The 12470-nt window shown below is 44.1% G+C and overlaps 1 protein-coding gene across 2 annotated transcripts in view; it reads right to left on the reverse strand.

The window, feature by feature from the left end:
* The window catches only part of CTNNA3 (catenin alpha 3), a gene marked incomplete at both ends in the record, with an annotated part of 1359521 nt that overhangs the window by 1295341 nt on the left and 51710 nt on the right, over positions 1–12470 (reverse strand). Inside the window, one exon of one of the 2 annotated variants that reach the window (XM_080937546.1) lies at positions 6953–7082. In XM_080937546.1, coding sequence (XP_080793672.1) covers positions 6953–7082 — 130 coding nt within the window. The remainder of the gene's footprint in view (positions 1–6952; positions 7083–12470) is intronic. The other variant, XM_080937545.1, reaches the window with a different exon arrangement.

Here is a 12470-nt window from a genome sequence, read left to right on the forward strand (position 1 = left end):
ATCTTGGTATGCGGTGCTACTGTCATATTCAACATCTTAGAGAGCTTGTAATGAATCCTTCGGTGAGATCTGAAATGCTTGGAGAGCTTCAGAGGCAAGATTCCTAAGTGTCATAAATAATCATTTTTACTTGACTTGGTAAATAAGGAACAGAACGCCATCTAAGATAGGCATGAATATTTTAATGTAGCTGTCTTTGGCTCGCTTACTCTTAAAAGGCATCATTTAGTCAGGATTCCTTCAAGGGAACTGAAATCATCACAGAATGAGACGGGACGGATCTTCTCCCCAAGTGAGCAATTAATGTATTTTATGTAACAACGGTCATTGACGTGAATCTCCTGCTTATGGGTTCCTCTGAAGCTTTGAGCCGCCCATCCCCCAGTCTCTAATTCTGTTTGTTCTTAGACTGCACCTCGATAACTTCACGTGCACGCTCATCTTCAATAGTCTGAGAGAAAATGTGTGCAACCAAATGAGGGCTCGCTCTGCCTTCCATTGGTCAGGAGGCAACCCCCGGACGGTGGCACCTGACTCCTTTCTCTCCATATATCTTTATGTGGCTGGAACCTTACATCTTCTTCTTTGCTACCGGGGTTGGGGAGGGGGCTTCTGCCTGTGATGTGCCACTTGACTCCTTTATCCGTGCACCCACTTGGAACACTTAGGTTGCTTCTACATCTTGGCTGCTATCGATGCTACAGTAAACACAGTAACTCGGTTGTCTCTTTGAGACGCTAGCTGCATTCCCTTTGGATATACAATATACACCCAGAAGTTGAATCCCTGGGTCTCGTGGGGGTTCTACTTTTTTTTTTATTTAGATTTTTGAATTTTTTTATTTCTTACATTTTCTACTTACTAGTCCCATTTTTATTATTTGATATTTCACACGCGCGCACACACACACACACACACACACACACACACCAGCCTCTCTACCACTTTCTTCTTCCAATATCCTACACTTTGTTCTTAGATGGATGGAGTCCACTTAGTGTCCTGTGTGTGTGTGTGTGTGTGTGTGTGTGTGTGTGTGTGGAGCATGGGTATCCAGCCTCTCAAGAACCACATCTCTCAAGAAAATGACCCTTTCCAGTGTTCATCCGTGACCAACAGGTCCTCAGCAAGGGGTGAGATTTCGTGACCTCCTCCCTTATCTATGGTGGAACTTTGTCCTGGCTTTGTGCACTCAGACACAGCCACTCTGCGTTTGTGTGCACCGGCCCTGTCATCGCCAGCAAATAATGCTGTTGCTGCAGCTGCTCACGATTTCTGGCTCTTACAATTACCTGACCTTTCACCTGTGACTAGTCCTGAGTATTAGGTCCCTGATGATGCGGGCATCTTAAAGCTGAGCGTGCCACGGTATCTTGTTCTCTGCACACTGACAGGTTTTTTTTGGGGGGGGGGGAGGAGAGCTCTGTACTGATTACCATCTGCTGCAAAAGGAAATCTTCTCTGATGAAGGTTGAGAGACTCTATCATCTATGAGGATAAGGAAAAGCACTTAGAGAGTAATTTGTTATTATACCTATTAAGCATAATCGTAGTGTTGGGTTCTTTTTTAGGACCTAGGACCTACCCAGCCATGGTTAACAGGACATGGTTAACTAGGCCTAAGTTCCATCCCATGCAGCAGGTCTTCGGTCTAATCAGAAAGCACTGGTTCCTCTCCTGCACTAGGCACATCTTGCCAGGCCAGTTGTTACTCTGGTTCACATGTTCACACTTGAACAAGACAGTTGGTGACTCCCCTGCCCCAGCATCATGCTTAGAACTTTCCACCACTGTGAAAGTTTAATGACTGTGCTACTTGGGTCCTTTTTCTTAAGTCTGTAAGTGGAATCTGAGCCCATACTTTCTCCACAAAGATCAACAGGACTGATGTTGATTATTCCTGGCTTTTTTAAAGGAACTCCCATAGTGTTTTCCACAATTGATTAATACTGTCTTTTTTTTTTAAGCTCCCATATGTTTTCCACAATTACTGCAAGTTTTGCACTCTTACCAAAATTGTATAGAAGTTCACTTTCGCTGTCTTCAATTCATACTGAAGACATATTTGGATGGTTATTATGCAAAGGACAGAAGAATAGTAAGTAGGATTTTACTTTTTAATTGAAGACTGTTAACTAACCTAAAGGCATTTCTTTTATTTTTTATTTACCTATTTAATCTGCCTACATACATAAACACAGCATGCTTCGTCTGTGTACTGTTACTTCCGTGTATATGATTTCAGGGCCTAGACAAGGAACTGTAGACCACTAAGGAATCCTAAGAGCTCAGGCAGTTTTACAAAGTAGACTTCATGACATTTATTTCTAATTCATTTCATTGATAGGACTTTATCTCAGATTCAGTTCTGCTGAATATTTTATTCCTTCTGGTCATTTAGCTGTCTGAAAGGCACTGATGTTTAAGAAAAGAGAAGAACTGTTGTTCCCTCCTGAGCACCATCATTTAAAACGGGTCATTTTGTGCGGAGCACGTGACCTAGAAGGCTTAGGTATGTAGGACGTCATTTTACACAAACTGGAATTTAGCTGGGATGTTGTGTCTGAACCACTAATCTCTGAGAAAACATCAGCACCAGCACTGAGGGTTGTAATTGTTCTGTGCATTGAGAGAGATCACTGTAAAGGCAGGCATATTGCTATCCCCTGCCCACTGTGTGTGTGTGTGTGTGTTTATATGTGTGTATGTGTGTGTGTATGTGTTTATGTGTGTGCATGTGTGAGCATGCGTGTGAGCATGTGTGTAAGCATGTGTGTATGTGTACGTGTGAACATGTGTGTGTGTGAGCATGTGTGTGTATGGTGAACATGTGTGTGTATGTGTGAGCATGTGTGTGTATCTGTGCATGTGTGTGTTCGTGTGTGCATTAAGAAGACAGAGGTCTATGTCAGGTGTCTTCTTCAACCACTCTCTGCCTAACTTTGTTGAAGGAGTAACTCTTTTTTTTCCTTGTCTCAAGTTTCTTTATAAAAATGGCATAAAGCACTGGTTATCTGCAGTAGTGTGTGGGTGGGTGTGTCACAGCGGTCCGTCTGTCTGCACATTGGCAGGAGCCTTCTCTATGGAGCCTTCACAGGGGCCTGGGCACCTTTGGGAGCCTGAGCTGGAGCCGAAGCCTGGGCCTTAGCTGGACTGTGGCCTCTGCCTTGCTTTGAACCTTGAGCTTTGGTTCGCAGAGCCTCTGACCCTTGGCCATGTAGCTTTGGATCCTCTTCCCAGGCTTGGGGTGAGCGACGAAAGCCAGACGGCTGAGTTTGCGGCTGGGGTCTTTGGCATCTTGGGCTTAATGGCCTCAGGCTTCACAAGGGCCTGATGGCCTCTGCGCATGCGCTCACTGTCTTTGCACTGTTGGCCTGCATCGTCTTCAGGCCTCTTTTGTTGTGCTTCTTGGCAAAACGCATGTTCCTCGGAAACTTGGGGTCCACGCCCTTAAGAGATTCATATCTTTGTGACCTGGGTTTCTTGATGCCATTTCTGTGCCATTTGTGAAACTGGTTGTGTGTGGGGTGGTTCTTGGACTTGGCCATGTCTGCACGGTAACCCTCGGCTCCCCGGAGTAAGTCTTACTGGACCTGAAGGTCACCAATTTGGTTAGACTGGCAAGCTGGCAATCTCCCAAGCACTCTGGATTAAAGACGCACACCTCAGCACAGGACTTTGAGGGTTGAATGTGAGTGCAGAAAGCATTTTACCCACTGAACCCAGCCCCGTACTAACTCCCTCCTTGAGAGACAGCACTTTCTTTCTGTGGCTGTAGTCACCAGCCACCAGACTACACACACATCCAAAACTCACTCCGTATTTTAGTTTTAGAATAGCTAAACCCTATGTGCAGGGCAAGAGCACATAAATAGAGGCGGCATCCTTACAGACATCTAAGAAGTGGGTTCCTGAGATCAACACCAAACAACATTATGAAGGCAATTAATACTAAATGTGTTAGATGCTATGCTGAACTGTTTACACGTTTTAAAGGGCTTTCTTTACACCTTAGCGTATCTTCTCAAAACACGCTCCAGCCTGGTACCGTTTGCCTCCAGTTTTAAAAGAAGAAAGTCAAGTGCCTGAGGCAGCGTAAACATTCTGGATGATTACAAAGCCCACCCTTGACACTCCTTAGAGTCTCACGGGCAGATGCTAAGAAGGAAGGTTACATATTGACCTAAGTACATTGGATGAGGTGTCCGGAGGGAAGCGAGGCTTCGGTGTGACTTTAAAGACTGATTGGTAGTTAAATACGTAATAAACGGAAAGGGGGCTGTGTAGTCTAAATACCAAGTTAGATAAACCTTGTATGAAGGTCAGAAACAAGAATAGCAGTCGTGTTCACGGAGACAAGAAGCGAGGTGTGTGCTGTGTTTTGACGTGTGTGCGTATCTGAGGCGAGGCGTTTTAATTTCAAATATATTCCCATCAACAGACAAATGTGTCTTAGTCCATATAGCGCCCAACTCAATCATGTCAGCTTTGATTTGCAGCAAAGGACTTAGAAGCGGGTGAAAATGAGATGTGTTTTATAACACTATTGTAAACATTAAGGGTAGAAATTAAGTTATAGTCTAAATTGGTAAACCTTACTTTATTCATAAAAATCGAAGCCCCAAGGAGATGTCTTGATTTATAACTGCTCGGATTAATACGTAAATCCGGGATCCACGCAGCAGCTGGTGCAGATAGAACATGCAATAGAATCAGGTCCAAGCAGGTAAATGACGGGAAACAGTCCACCAAGAAGGTGGTGACGACAGACCCCGTCCTACCGCCGCTTGCATTCTGCTGCAACACAGAACGGTGGGTACCACGGGAGCAGAAAACCGGTCAGTGTGAAAAGTCTCTGCATCTTCCTCGAACAACGAGGAAGCTGTCTTGCTGGATTAGCAACTTTACAGAGATCTGAATCTTTCCCAGTAAGACGAAAAAGAAAAAGAAAAAGTACTTTTCACTGTGTGCTTGACAGATATTTTTTTCCTTTGAGCCTTAAAGGAACTGGGATGGGAGATAAAGGACAGATGCTGCCCAGTCAGAGAGATGCTGAGGTTCTGACCTGAAGCCCTGCCCAGCCAGGCTCTGCTTTGGAGTCCAGCTGACTTAGGCCTGAACTCTCCAGCGGTCTCATCTACAGATGCTCCTGCTAAAACTGACTGCCCTGTACTGCTGTGACGGTTAGTGACTCGGTTCGTGAATGTTTTAGTCCTACTATGTGCCGCTGCGTAGTGGCTTAGGGAGCAGCATGGGTGGTGTGCGCGCACACATTCCCGGGCCGTGCTCTATCTCCTCTCCGTTACCTGCCCTCGGTGCGGTCCTCCCAGAGCTCCTCCCCCCATGCGGTCCTCCCAGAGCTCCGCCCTCCCCCACCCCCGCCCTTAAACTACCCACTTTCTTCCGCATTTGCAATTAGCTAATGTAAGAATCTAATCGCCAGAAACGAGCTAATGAGAAAGGATCGGGCAGGAAGGTAGTGACAACGGGCTGTCAACGCGAACACCCCTTGGTGGTAAAATATGATCTTGGGAACAAAACTGGACTGAATAAAAAACGACTCAAGGCCAAAGAAGTGATCCGTCGTCGTGGTGTGGGTGCTGAGCCGCAGGAACTGGGGGATTGTTTATGGTAGCTCTCAGCAACACTGACACCCTGTGTTACGTCTACTAACACCCAGACCATCCGTTTAAACACACACACACACACACACACACACATACACACACTTGAATGCATATCATGTTCTTTTTCTGTATTAAGTATTGTCAGGATAATCCGTTTGCCCTTAGTCTATAACGTTCCATAAAACAAATATAACTCCTAAAGAAATAAGGCCACAGAAAGGTTAAATACTCATTTTTGAAGAGAAGCCTTTTCACATCTATAATAAAGCAAGCCTAGAACAACAATTCTATTCTTGGGCTAATTTCTAAGCTAAATCATATGAACTTTATGTGGTTTAATAAAAATACTGCTTTGAAAACACATACACAAAAGGCCCAGATCTTGTGGGAAACGGCGAGACGATTACACTCTCTGCAGACAGGTCGTCCATGTAGCCACGACTCTAGACACCAGCTATCCCTGAGCAGGTTCCCAAGTTTCCTGCAATCTAATTTAAAAGACAAGGGACTGCGCTGATCCAAGTAAACCTTCCAACGAGGTAAAAGCTTGACAACCCTGACACCTAGTGGCCATATAGGAACTGCAGCTAACTCTGCCTGAAAAGGACGGCCAGCCGCTGCAGCCGTGTGGGTCTCCAGGACACGTGGAATGTGTCATTATGTCATTGTGAAGACCGAGTGTGGACAGCACCGATCTTACAGAGCAAACCTTATAAAGGTTTGATTTGTCTCCTGGATTAGCTTGCGACTCTCCAAGCTAGCCAAAAGACATGGGCTTGTTAAGAGTACTTCCTTTTAACCTTGCACATTTAACGAGGCTTTCCTCATCTTCAAAGATCAAAAAGAAAACCTAGAGATCAGAAGCTACTGTTGAAAACGGGTGAGTCTCTTTCCTCGATTTGCAGGTTCGTCCACAGCCTTTTTCTGGTCTTTGGGTGTTGTTTTTGGTTGGCTGGTTGGTTGGTTGGTTTTTGGTTTTTTGTTTGTTTGCTCGTTTTAATCCCCCTTGGTTATACTCTACCAAATACAAAAGCCATGTGGCCACGCCATTATAGATCTTTGTGCTGCTGAACCGTCATTACCAAAGAATAGTTAGACCTTCACAAAACCTCGGGAATCTTCTTTAAAAGAAATAAAGGGCCTGTGCAGAAACCCCTAACAGACCCATCCAAAAGCCAGGACCACACAGATGTTGAGATGAACACAGCCATTTCTGCCCGAGTCCTTAGGAGATGAGTCTCCCGACCTGTCTGCACCTCTGACAGGTGGGACATCAGCAAGCCTGAATCGCTCATATTTTCCACAGGAGGGGGAGGGGAGAGCACCGAATCCTACCTGCTGCCGTTTGAAGGCTAAATAATCCAGGCTTGCCAGTTCCTTCCCAAGCTTCTGGTAAGTTTTCTGAAGGTCCGCTTTGTTGGAAACATTTTTAAGGGACTCAAATGTCCTTTGGAACTGAAAATGAAAAGAAAGGCAGATTATAATGGTGACACGTGTTCTTCAAATTCCCCTCGAGCTGACGGAGCCAATAATGTGCTTCCGTTTTACCAACCATAATTCAGAGACAACAAATGCTAATTTTTTTCCAATGGACTAATTAGGGATGATCATAAAAAGATACAAACTGTATGTATATGACCAGTGTGCATGAATGAGAGGTCCATTCCATCTTCATCCTAACAAGAAGAGCATATATTATTCAAAATAAAAGGATGTTCATGCGTTAGGATACCCCTCAAAAATAAAATTTAATGTGTAATTTAAGTCTTAAAAAAAGTAATATTATAAAGTTCTTAGGGCTGGGGAGAGGTTTCAGTCAGTAAAATATATATGCTACAAAACCTTGAGAACCTGGGTTTGTATCCTGACAGTCCACAGGAAAGCCAGGTGTGGCTGTTCAAGCCTGTGGTCCCAACACCGGGGAAACACAGAGAAATCACCCAAGATCAATGGCTGCCAGCCCAGCCAAGGAGCCAGCTTCTCTGTCACCTTACTAAGCCAGCTGACCGAGTCACATTCTAAGTCCTTGTCTTTACGGCCACAGACAGGGGTAGTTTCACCCCTCATCAAAGGAACGTCTCCTTGCACAGATGGTGGTGATTACAGAAAACCACAGCCAGTCCTAGTGCTGAGCTGTGAAACCCAGTCCCAGCGTCTACCGAACACTCCTGCGCCTCGGGCTCAGAGAGCATTGCTGAAGAAGGGGGTGGGAGAAAGACGGCAAGAGCCAGAGGAACTGTTTGCTGTGGGATTATGACTCCTTGAAGTGTCAGACAAGCTACACCCATAAAGTCTCACTCACTTGGCTGCCTACGTGTGAGTGAATGAGAAAAACACCAATAGACATGTTCATGTGAAAGGAGAGAAACTTGGGAGGCCTCAACCCTAAACAGGGAACCACAGGCAGCTCCTTAGTTGCTGAGAGCTAGAGAAATAGTCTTCCTCAGGGAGAGCACACCAAGTGTGTGTGTGTGTGTGTGTGTGTGTGAAAACAATTAAAGGAAAAGATACCATTAATTTGAATGAGAACAGAGGTAGAAACATGGGAAGGGGGGGAAGGGAAGTGGGTAAATAATGAAATTATAACATAATTTTTAACTAAATGAATCTAAAATTTTTTTAATGCAGTGGAGAATGATTTAGGAAGGCATCTGATGTTGCCCTCTGCTCTCGACATCCATGTACAAAAAGGTGCATGCCTAGAAAGAGGGGGGGGGGGAGAGAGGGAGAATGGGGAGAGAAAGGAGAGTTCTCAGCTTGAGGAGAGGGAAGAGTTTCGTGTGACTGGGAGAGGACATATATTATCAAATACATTACACATGGCATGAAAATGTCACCCATCATTAATACATGCTAACAAAGGCATTTTTAATCAAGTTTTCACATGCCAATCTTGGAAACCAACAAATGTATGAAAAGTGAGCTGCTTCCACATGTTCCTGTCATGACATGAGACGTGCCCTGTACAGGTCTGCTGAGGATCTGCAAAGAGCTGGTCACCCAGAGGGACTTAGAGAGGAAGATCTCTCGGAGCTTGAGTTCATTCGAGGAGGAAAGAGCACTTGAATGTTAGTGAGCGAAGTCGGGGCGGCATGTTCCGCAAACACTTGTTCGTTTTTGTTCTGTAACCAATGAGTTACAGGCACAGCAGAATCCCACTACAACTGTGATGCCATGAGACAGGTCAATAAGATTCTACGGGATGTAATTAAGTTCCCAAGGATGATTTGATCCTCGGAGTATCAAACGCTAAGAAATAAGTCATAACCGAATGGCAATCTAGTGGGTTATGTGCTCCGTTTTGTGAAGGTTTATCTCAATCCAACGTGAAGAGAAAACTAAGATGCTCCCAAAGGGGGGCGGTAAATTAAGTCCAGCAAATACCACTTAACACTCCTCTCCTCAAAGTGCTGTGAATATGAAACATACCTCCTTCCTTAGGGGAACTTAAAGACTACAGAGGGAGGTAGTCACGGAAGCCAGAAATGGAAGGGCATTGACATTTACCAAGAGTGTGTTCAGCCCCAGGCGTGCTATGCCTTCCGACTGAACACTCACAGCAGTAACGGGAGTTCTGAGCCCATTTCCAGCCTCAAGTATGTAAACTGGGCCTCAGAAAGCTTGGCCAAGCAGGGACTTTACTCCAATGTCTGTGATCATTTTGAGAAAATGGGGTGCAAAAGGGAGGAGAGAGTAGGGTATGGTGAACATTTTATGAGTGACTGAGGTGGTTTCATGAAATAGAAGACGTGAGGAGACCTGAGTTGGACCACAGAGAACACGAAACTTCAGAGTCCTGGGGGCAAGCCGGCTCTACTCATCCATTCACGCGCTTTTTTAAATTTATGCTAATCATTTACATACTATTTCAATGTATTGTATTTATTTTGTATATTTTCTAGCTATTTTTCTGTGTGTGTCTACATGTGAAATGACACGCATGTAGAAGTCAGAGGATGATGCGTGACAGTTCTCTGCTTCAGCTATGTGGCCTCAGAGATGAAATGTCAGGTGTCAAGCTTGGAAGCAAGCACATTACCCACTGAGCTATCTCATCAGCCCCTACTGCAGCCCCTCCCCATTGCTTTAAACACAGTCAAAATCTTTTTTATAACAACAACAACAACAAAAACAATTTCTTTTCAGCACAGCTTTAATGAACTTTACATTAAATGTGTCTTGTCATGTGGTCTTTTCTGAGCCTTGGCCATTTCTTTTGATCCCTTGTCGGTATGTCTAAATCAAAATCGCACCTGATCCAGGACTCTAAACAACGTATTCTATGAAACCATGACTATGAGGTATTTACCGAAAGTCCCACTACATTTTAAACTGTTCTTTATGTTCTAGGTTTTCTCTTCCCTAAAAATTATTCTTTCTAATTAAAGATGTGGTCATGTTCTCATTTAGCTATGTAAACCTTACACAACTCCAGGGAACTTGAGGAGAAACACCTGTAAGACTTCAAAATAAGACACTCATACACACACACACACACACACACACACACACACACGGGCACATACACTCATACACACACACAAACACAAACACACACGCACACATATGCACACATACACACACGAATACACACACTCATACACCCACACATGCACACACACATGCACCCATATGCACACATACACACACACACATACACACACACACACACACTTCCAGATTATAAATTTATGACCAGAGAAAATCCAGCAACGCCTCATCATTAAAAGAGTGCTTTAACTGAAGGTCAGGGTTTGCACAATGTGGAGATTTTAGCTTGAGTTTTCCTTGTCAAGATTCATCTCATTTACTGATACTAAAGTGCTTTGGGTCCCTTAACACATGACTACACTCTTAACTAGACTGCTCCCACTCACATATAGTCATCATGGAGGGGTGGTATAAAATTTACAAGATGGTGCTGGATGAATTTCTGTTATGCATTCTGCACCCTCCCCAGCTACGAGCATGTAGACTCTCAGGGCCATGTAGTAAAAACAATACTGTTACTTTGTAGATAAAAGCTGAAGCCCACAGGACAAAGGTGAACCTGGTGAAGCTTGTCTGTTTCAAAAAGACAGAATGTTGACTTGGTTTGAGGGATGTTCCTCCTGATTTGTGCTTGGCCATCAAAACCAACCTCGAAGGGTGTCTAAGTAGGCTGTGTCCTGTAGCTTCACTGCATGGATTATTTCTCAAAATAAATGACTTATTCTTTCCCGTTGTAATAATGTGAGAAAGGAAGAGCCATTCGATTGAAAAAAAAATGTGAATAATCCTGAAACTTACTCGTTCAAATTTTTAAGGGGAAATTTAATCTGAGCCAAGAATCCCAGAACAATTTGCTGATCTTTGAATCTACCCTTTCTTGTAAAGACGAGTCGAATTCAAACCCTAAAATGGCAAAAATTCAGTAGACCAATTGGAAATAAAAACAAATGTGGGTGTTCTCTAAAACTGTGCAGCTTGGACGTATCTCTGGGCTGAGGGGAAAAAAATCCAATTTTGTCGTATTTGACTATCTTATCGTATATCAAAGAGCATACAAGACAAGGGTGAAGGGACACAGACAGTATCCCTACACCCGTACTCAGTGCAGAAGCAGGCATTACGAACGCTCCCATGGTGCTCTTTTCCTTCACATCTTCTCTGCTCAGAAATAATAACAGCGATCCATCAAACAAAACAGCAGAGGCCATGATGCTCCTCTCCCACTAAAATAACCGAAAATTTGCTGTACAAGAGACAAGGAACAGACAACAGGAAAGTGTCTGGTTTGAAGCAGCACTCCCCCTTCCCCAAAATAGATCTTTTCTCCTTTGTCCCTGACAATACATATTTAAATAAATCCAAGCCAGTGTTCTGTAGAAACTATGTAGCCAATCAGTTTGTTCAAAAACAAAAAAGGATGTATATTCATGGGGGAATTTAAAGAGGACCAGGGGAAATCAGCTGAAGCAGCAGGAAAAAAGTCTTGCTTCCCTGAGCCCTGGCGGCCTCCTGTCCTGGGATTGGTTGATTCAGATAACCATGGCTGAGCAGCCTATCACTGGCGCCCCGTGAGAGGGCACCCAGAAGCGCTACCCAAGCAAGACCAATTTGGTAGCTACCCTTTTCTTCTTATCTAACATTGAATGTACAAAATTCTAGGTACTTACCTGTAGCATAAAAAAAAGAACACCCAGATTCATTCGGTGTGTGAGGCACGGAGTTGTGTAGAATTTGGTTTATCTCAGGGAAAAAGGAGGGAGGCTCAAAATAGTAAAGATAAAATATAAGGAGAGAGGCAACGCAAGCCTCTATCTACGGCACTTCAAATAAGGTCAAGAAACAGAACTAGGTCGTCATCTCAGAAAAAAAGCAAAAAAGGGTGTGTGTACTCAGAAGATATTCTAAGTGAATTCCCTCTTTATAAAAGGAAAGGCATGGTAGACATATGCATCTGTGTTAATGTTGATTGTAACAGTCTTCTTGGGGAACGCATGCGCCATATCGAGGAGAAAACATTTATGGGGCTGAAGAGACAGCCCAGAACTCACACCAGGGAGCGCACATCCAACTGTAGTTCCAGGGGATCCAATGCCCTCTTCTGGCTGCTGTGGGCACTGCACTCACATGACCCATATCCCCTCGCAAACACAGACTCATCGATACACATAATTAAAAGTAAAATGAAATCTTTTCCAAAGGAGAGAGATATGAGGTGAATGAAGGAGGGCAAGTGTCTTAGTTAGGGTCTCTACTTCTGTGACAAAACACTGTAACCAAAAAAAGCTAGTTGGGGAGGAAAGGGTTTATTCAGCTTATACTTCCATATTGTTGTTCTTCACCAGGATAAGTGAG

This window comes from Micromys minutus (assembly GCF_963924665.1).
Source record: "Micromys minutus genome assembly, chromosome: 25".
In the NCBI taxonomy this organism is placed as follows: domain Eukaryota; kingdom Metazoa; phylum Chordata; class Mammalia; order Rodentia; family Muridae; genus Micromys; species Micromys minutus.